Source organism: Atta cephalotes (assembly GCF_000143395.1).
Source record: "Atta cephalotes unplaced genomic scaffold scaffold00013, whole genome shotgun sequence".
NCBI lineage: Eukaryota > Metazoa > Arthropoda > Insecta > Hymenoptera > Formicidae > Atta > Atta cephalotes.
In genome coordinates, this window is record NW_012130077.1 from 5,783,712 (window position 1) to 5,792,371 (window position 8,660).

Sequence of the window (8,660 nt, forward strand, 5' to 3'; positions counted from 1 at the left end):
AAATCGCCGCCTTCGATGGCTCGAAAAGGATACAGAGCCACCACAACTTTCGCCCGCAACATTATCTTTTCCTACGAGACAAAATTAATTTGCATGATTACATAAAAATGCTAGGAATGAGGAAGTTTCCATTTCAACGGAATGTGAACTTACCTTTGCTTTAGAGGATGGTGTGCCGGGTGTACCACCTGGCATTATCGGAGTCGAAGGCGTTCCTGAAAAAAGAGCAAACGGGAAAAAAGATTTAGTATTATTATTAGTATTATTTTGATGTAACATTTGTTTATTATACGCGAATCGCTTTTTTTTTCAAATAACTTAATGTCACATTTTCTATGTTTATCTGCAAACAATTGCTTTATGTTCTTCATATATCATCGTATCACGATATTGTTGTAACAAATAGAATCCTTGACAATTTTGATATAACAACTAATAATTACTATTTTAATAAAGCGTCCGTCGTTTAATTTCACAGAAAAAAGCGGCCCGGACAGCGACGTTTCTCCTCGCGTAGCAACGAACGGCGGAAGCTAAACGGGACATCTCGACTGACGAGCACTACGCTGATCTGACAGCATACCAAACCGTGAACGCGGAGAATGATACCACGAGAGCAGTCTCCACCCTGTCTAGACAAAATCAATGCGACCTCAAACCTCCTACATCCCCTCTCCGGCATCTCTTCCGCACCGTCCAGCATTTGCACGTGCAACGCTCGTCGCGTGTATTGCGTGCGCTGAATCCAACGCTGTCGCACAAAAACAATATTACATGTCTACCTATATATCTGTAAAATTTAAAAACTCTGCGTGGGAATTTTCGATGCCTCACAAACTCAACCAAAACTCTTTGTATCCAAGTTTGCGGATGATATGATATTTACAAAAAATTGCGTACTTCCCTAAGCGACGATTGCCAACGCGGTTATTTTAAACATTTTTAGCATCGAGACACACTAGTGTCTCCAGATAGATACTGTTGTTAAACCGCATCAGCTTCTCTCGTCGCGTGACATCTTGCATTTCAAAATGCTCCTTTAATACCCTTTCCTTTTTCTTTTTGGCCGAGTTTCATTACCCGAGGCAATCTCAGCAACGCAGCGGAGGTTCCGCCCAAGAATTCTTTCTTTGCGAAAAATATTTAGAGATATCTTCGCCATGCTGGAGCAGTTTCTCATTTTCTGCTCTTTGGAAAAAATTTCCCATACAAACGAAATGTACATCTTTTTGTGACCAAGGTTAGAATTAAAAGAAAAAGAGGAAACCGCTGGAAATATTTGGCACGAGTTGGTACGTCATATAATATTTCAATCCTTTAGAGTTTATCCTGCTCTAAGTTTTTCAAAGTATATTTTTCGGATTATATATATATATATATATATATATATATATTGAGAATAAAGAAACAAAACAAATATATTTCATTAAGCAATTTTCTTAACTGAAAGGGAGAGATTTCTTCTTTAATTTAAGGCATTGTTAATTTTCGCACAGAGATATCCTCGAATTTTTCGCGCAATTTCTCAATGAATGGTATCACAGATTCATAGAGAAGCTTTTGAAAGAGAATCTCAAGGAGGATATCTCGGTAATAAAAGTCTCGCCGGGATACAAAGCTCGCGACGTGAAAAGAGGGTAACAAAATCCGCCGGAGGCGACGCATCTCTTTTTGGTGCATCTCCGAAAATATTCCGACTTTCATGGAAATTCAATAAGTAGGAGAGCCTTAAGAAGGAGAGATAAACATCACGTCTAAAATAGCGACGTCGTGATATTGAATCTGACTCTCAACATTGATTCTAATATATTATACAACGCAATGTATTGTAAGTATATTTTGTATTGTTAGATTAGAAGAAATATTTCGTTATCTACTATCTAGCAATACCACTTGCGTCGTTTCTTTTCTCCGCGTATCTGATCAGTGAGACTGTCACGCACATATCGAGAAATATTTAATTTCTATCTCACGAGCTGCCATTAGTTCAAGTCTCATTAACTTCAGTATGCGTTTCTCAATATAAAGAATATAAATATTGAAATATAATAATATAATAACGCATAAGGTTGCAATCAAGGATTTATTTATTTCTTTCTTTTTATTAATTATATGAAAGAATTATACGCTGATCTATACAAGTAGATCTCTATCCCATGATGACCGTAACATCTGAGAGGCCACTGACCTCCTTGTCGATTTCGGTAAAATTGTTGCCATCGAAGTAGAGATATCGCAATTTGACCAAATCAGTGAAAGCGCCATTATCCACTGTCTGGATGTTATTGTCAGACAGCTTGATCTCTTTCAGATTGGAGAGCCCAGTAAAAGTGCCGACTACAATGTGAGACAGTTTGTTTCCGTTTAATCGCAGTAGTTCCAGTTGTGACAACTCCCGGAACATTTCCGGCTCGAGAGCACTGATCTCGTTCTGCTGAAGAAAGAGTCTCTTCAAACCAACCAAGTCACGGAGAAGCGCCCTGGAGATGCTCGTTATCTGATTGTCATTTAAGTAAAGGACCTCCAACTTGTTCAATCCTCGAAAGACACCGCTTGGCAAATCCACCAGCCGATTGTAGTCCAAGTGGAGGCGATTCAGTTCGGTTAACCCGGCGAAAGAACCCGGGGCGATACGAGTGATTTTATTGTTATTGAGCCACAAATATAGCAGCTCAGGATTCAGATTTGAGAAAGATTCTGCCTCGATCGCTTCGATATCGTTATGACCTAAGTAAAGCCACATCAGACTTGACAGGCCGGCAAATGAGTCTTTCGGTATTGAATTGATCTTGTTGAAGATCAATGACAGCGACTGTAGGTGTCCCAATTCCGCGAACAAGTGTTCCGACAACGGTACCACGTTATCGTCCAAGTGGAGACGCTCCAAGTTGGGCAAACCGCGGAAGGATCCCCTCTTCAATACGGATATCCGATTGCCTTGATTCAGATACAAGTGCGTCGCCGTCACGTTCTTGAAGGCATCTTCTTGAATTGCCAGAAGATTTAGATTGCTGATGTCCAATCGATCTTCGAAACGGCGTTGCGTAACTTCGACGAGCACCCCTTTATAGTGGCAGATGTTGTAACCGTCGATGATTCGACAGGTCGGCTCTTTCACCTCCGATGAGGCTTTCGCCAAGAGGAACAGAACGACTTGCGAGAAAAGCAAAAGAAATCGCGACATCGTAAAAGAGATCAATTGAATGTCGACTAATCAAATGAGACGGGTGCATCCGCTTTATAAATATTGTGTTCTCTATGGAGAGAGTACGCGATTAGATAGTGTGTGACTTTTGGCACTGATTATCGTTATGGCTGAAAAATTATCGCGACTGTATTCTCGGAAGCAGAGATGGTTCTCTCGCGCGGATACGAAATGTCAAAGTTGAAGATAAGAGAAAAATATGCCATGGCTTTAATTTTTAAACGACGCGAAAATTTCTCGTATTATTAAATATTGAACTTGCGTTTTCCTCAGAGTGTAGATTTCTTTCAAAATTTATTTCGAGAGCGTCAAAACGCCTAAATTAATCGCCTAAATTAATTATTATAAAACACATGATATTTAGCGAGACTCTTAATAATCACAGATTCGCTTTAGCAAACCGCACGCATTGTCGATGGCAGGTTGTTCGCCACTGATTATCTGTAACGAGCAGTAGAAAGTACGTAATAGTCCAGTGAGCACCCGGGACAGTGAGGCGATCGTGGAAAGTGGAGTGAAACGATAGAAAATTAAACAATAACGTTGTATAAGAACAAGCATCCTGAAATGGATAATCCATTTACCCAAGGTAACCATATTTTTCAATAATCCGATATTATATTTATTTATGATAACGCAACACATTATTAAATATTTATTGATGCAAATAAACCTAGTATCGCACATATTGTCCAACATCTGGACATAAGACATCTTGTCTCTATTTCCATCAATTCATTGACTTTAATCTCAGCTTAACTCTTTATCTTTTTCTAATTCTCAGAACTAGGAAAAAAATAAAAAGCAAGTTAAGCGAAATTAAAGTTAATCTATATTAAGAAATGGATATTAAAAATGTTATGTATATGTATTATATAATATATATTATGCACTATATACGAAAGATGTCTTACATCCGGGGCTGTATTAAGGCATACTGAAAAAGAAAGATGTTACATCAACCGCATTTTAATTAAAAATAATCTTTAATAACAGAGTATTCATGAAACAAATAGAATATTATTAAAACAAGAGCGTGTTTCATTAATATAATAATATTATTGTGTAAGTTGACAAAATTATTTTCAATTAAAATAATTCTGTTGATACACCATATTTTTTTCAGTGTGCTGAAAAAATGGGCTATAGTCCAGGGCGGCAAATTTTAGAAAAAAATTTTGTTTTAAATAAGAATTCTATATTCGCGGTCGAAGCGGATCTTAATGCTTAAACACATATTTTTTATGTGAATTTATATATAATACATTCTGCATATCGGAGACCAAAATGTTTTTCCGGATTTAAAACATATTCATGAGCAGAATAATAATATCACTTATTAAATTATACAGGCAATTTAATAATTTTTGATGTCAATAAATATTTTTTAATAAAAAATATTAATTGTCATACGTTGATAAAATCTAATAACTGCGAATAATTTATTGCGAAAAATATTACTGCGGTCGAGAATCGAATCCCGACGGATCTCTCGCCGACCAGATGTCTTTACAGTTAGATTATCGAGACTTAATGATCAGTAACTAATTTTTTTTAGTTTTGAGCATTAAAATAATATTGCTTAATATAAATGATTTAAAGTCTAGGTAGACAAAATGATTCATAGTGAAAAAAGATTAAATTCGCTTTCTGTCCTCATTGAGAAATAACTTGTTATTTTATCGATTTACATATTTTTGTGTACTTTTTGTTATTTTTGAAACAAATGAATGATTTACGAAAATTTTGTCAATTAATTCTTAAATTAATTTAATATAACTCCTAAAGAAACTTTACCCAGATGACATCACATCTTAAAAGACATCACTCAAAATATTAATTCCATGGACGCAAAATAGGTTAATGCAACTCTGCTTATATCCCGATTTTAAATGTATGTGCTATCTGGGAACTCTTCCTAAGGTTGCTAACTCTCGGTCGCACGAAAAGAGTACATTGGTTGCACATAAAAAGAGTAAATACACTTAAAAAAAAAGTAAAAAAGATGAAGAAGAAAGGATTTGCTATTTTAAATATGTCGATATTCAATAAAATGACACTTTTAGAATGTAATTTTTATTGACAATCTCTATTCAGTCTTTATAAAGTTATATATAAATAAATTTGTTCACATTTTATCAGATTTTTTAATGTTAATATTAATACAATTGAGAAAATAAAATAATTCATATATTCAATGTATCTTGCAACTTGTAAATTTTTTCAACGAATTATTATATATAATCAAATCTCTAACAAAACTTTTAAAATATGATAAACACACACACACACACACACACACACACACACACACACACACACGTGTGTACTGCCCAAAGCAAACACAGCCTTAGTACAAACCAAGCATAATTTTTTTTGTAAAATAATAAATTTAAATATTAAATAATAATTTTTTTAATTTTATCATTTCTGAAAAAAAAAAAGTACAATAAGAGAAAAGTATGAGTATGCTGTTTTCCGACCTCGAAAAGAGTACATGTATTCTTAAAACGGTTTCTTAATACGGTTGATAATTTTAATTCTTCTTCAAACGGCGTTTATTTCTGCAATGTGTCCTTACTATCAAAGTTTATACGTTAATTCCGATTTACGAACTTTGGGGGATTAGAAGATTCGCGGTCAACCCTGACGAAATTTTTCGACAAGAAATTTTCCAAACGATTCGCGACAAATTTCGGTGAATCGCGAGATGTATTTGGACGATATTTCCAATTGCGTTCGAGAGATGAGACAAATATGTATGTATGTACCGCGGTGAGTGATTTTCAAGGCTAGTGGCGTCTCGCAAGCAGTGCCGAGAAACTTTCTAAGATATTGGTGAAAACATCAGAAGAGCGATTCGCCTCTCGCTCGCGAGGTCATCGAACGATGTTACATCCCACTCGCTCGCTCGGTTTCTCATTCCGCGTACTCCGCGATCGTTCGGCCGGTTGATGACAAAACGAAACGAGTAATAATGAAGATACGATAAATTTGAGTCAAAGATAAAATGAATACGTCGTATATCTGTGGCGATTTAGTAATCCACACTCTATCATCGTGTAAAAAAAAAAAAAAATCGCATACGATAGTATAAATGCGCGAGTATAGTTGCAACTAAGCTACTACTCGCTTCGACGTGCTCGCATATCGGTTAGAAAAACCCACTATTATATTGAAACAATTTCCATCTTCGTAATCGCTTTGTTCCTTTCTGACAACTGTCGATTGAATTTTTACGAGAGATTTGTCATATATTTTCTTTAATTGTTTGGACAAAACCGCATTACAAGTTAGTATAATGCTCAATGTGTTGACGTCCATGCAACCTGAATAGGTGAATGTCACCTATAATAACGGCCACATTACATCTCGCCGCAGCAAGTAATTGACATTTGTCTAGCTATTATATATACTTAATTGATACTTTTGATACTTGAGAATCGCGTAACAGGATACAATGGACTCCGTCGCTCGTAGAGCAATTCAATTTTACATAAAACTCGCTTGGATTTTTAGACTTCTACAGAATTCGAATGATCGGAATAAAGCGAAACATTTCCCTAACTTCTCCACAGGCGAGTCTCGATGTTCCGTTGACAATTTCTTATCGTGACTTATCCCTCTCTCGCGACTTTGCAATTGGATTCGTATTCGCGATTGAATTTAGATTTATTTATTTATTTATTTATCGAAAATCACTTGTATATTTTCATGGGATGTATTTCTCTCACAATATGGTGCAAAATGCAAAATTCATCACGATTGACGTTGCGATCTTGACATTCTTGACAGGCGTGGCAAGAAAGTTACCGCCGTCGTGGTACCGTTCTTATGAAACCGATGGAGGTCGGTCTCGCTTGCGTTCTTGCTCCTCCGTATAACCTTTTACATTTTGCGCAAGCGATATTTCTCCGCGCGGATAATAAAGAAATGTATATATGAAAAAATGTATATTATAGCGGATGCTTTCCATAGCACGAAAAGCTAAAAAATAAAGAGTGAGTGCAATGTGAAAGAAGAGAGAAAGAACGCGATAGATCGCTTCACCTGTATATAGTGCTCCTACAAATCTCACGTTACGAATGAGAACGCAAGCTTCTATCGATTTTCAAGCCGATTTGATGTTATACTTTCAAATGCGTCTTACTTGGATGCTTTTGCTTTTATCTGCACGACGAAACGAGATTTTAATTTTTCATTTCATTAAAACGAAGAAGGCTACAATTTTGCGAGATATCCAAATAATTTTTGATATTTAAAACGTCGTATTTTAAGACCATTTTGATCGACCAGAATAAATCAGAAGAAAATTGAGACTGCAGATATTACACCGAGAGAAAAAAGTTTTGGTATTTGTAAATATGATTACATAATTATAATTATTACTACTATAATATTAGCAATGATATAATATTTCTATCAACAAATATAAATATATATGTAGTTGGCAGTCCCCGAAAATAAGGCTATAATTATATTATATTATCGTTACCATTAAAAATGCATTGAAATTACAGTAATTTAACTGTAATTTATAATAATTACAATTACTTTTATGGTAATAATAAATATAATTATAGTTATTTTTGGGTTGCCAACTACATTTATTGATAGAATTATAGTTAATACTACTAACATTAGCTAAAGCAACAATAATTATGACATTAATATGCTAGTTATAAATACTAAAAAAATGTTCCTCTATTGCAAGTCGCAGTCGTGGCATTATCAGCAAAGAGATGTCAAGGAGCGATCGTTCGAATTTGGAAAGGGAAAGGAAAATGTCGACTCACCGGAATTACTGTGAGCGTGCCCGATAACGTTACCGGTAGCGGAATGAACCGCGTTGGTAGCGGCGTTCGCGACCTGTTTTAAGGCGCTTATCACCAGCATAGCTCCCGTTGGCTAACGGCTCGTCGTGATCAGCATCTGGTACGGACACGAACGCACGCCCGCAACACTTGGCGAGAACTCTCCGCACCGCACCGCACCGCACCACACCGCAACACTTGGCGAGTAACGGCCTCGTAAAGGCGCGGAAGCGACCGTGGAAGCGGCTCGACACGGACTGGGCTCGGCTCGGCTCGGCTCGGAGAATGTTTAAGCGCGCGCGAGCAACAACGCGAAAGGGAATCGGAGTCGGAATCGTGCTCGTGCTTGTAGTTGTGGCTGCGTCGTCGTCGTCGTCGTCGTCGTCGTCGTCGTCGTCGTCGTCGTCGTCGTCGTCGTCGTCGTCGTCGTCGTCGTCGTCGTCGTCGTCGTCGTCGTCGTCGTCGTCGTCGTCGTCGTCGTCGTCGTCGTCGTCGTCGTCGTCGTCGTCGTCGTCGTCGTCGTCGTCGTCGTCGTCGTCGTCGTCGTCGTCGTCGTCGTCGTCGTCGTCGTCGTCGTCGTCGTCGTCGTCGTCGTCGTCGTCGTCGTCGTCGTCGTCGTCGTCGTCGTCGTCGTCGTCGTC

The 8,660-nt window shown here is 37.4% G+C and overlaps 2 protein-coding genes across 2 annotated transcripts in view; both read right to left on the minus strand.

Moving 5' to 3' along the window:
• Positions 1-8,660, minus strand: part of LOC105617627 (tyrosine-protein kinase Btk29A) — a 25,612-nt gene that overhangs the window by 2,756 nt on the left and 14,196 nt on the right. The window contains exons 4-5 of the mRNA XM_012199182.1: positions 154-215; positions 1-71 (exon numbers count right to left, since the gene is read on the minus strand). The exon at positions 1-71 is cut by the window's left edge and continues 11 nt beyond it. Of these exons, the coding sequence (XP_012054572.1) occupies positions 1-71; positions 154-215 (133 nt within the window). The remainder of the gene's footprint in view (positions 72-153; positions 216-8,660) is intronic.
• Positions 2,070-3,184, minus strand: LOC105617626 (chondroadherin-like). The gene has a single exon (XM_012199181.1). It carries the CDS (start codon positions 3,182-3,184, stop codon positions 2,150-2,152), a length of 1,035 nt encoding a protein of 344 aa, XP_012054571.1. The 3' UTR covers positions 2,070-2,149.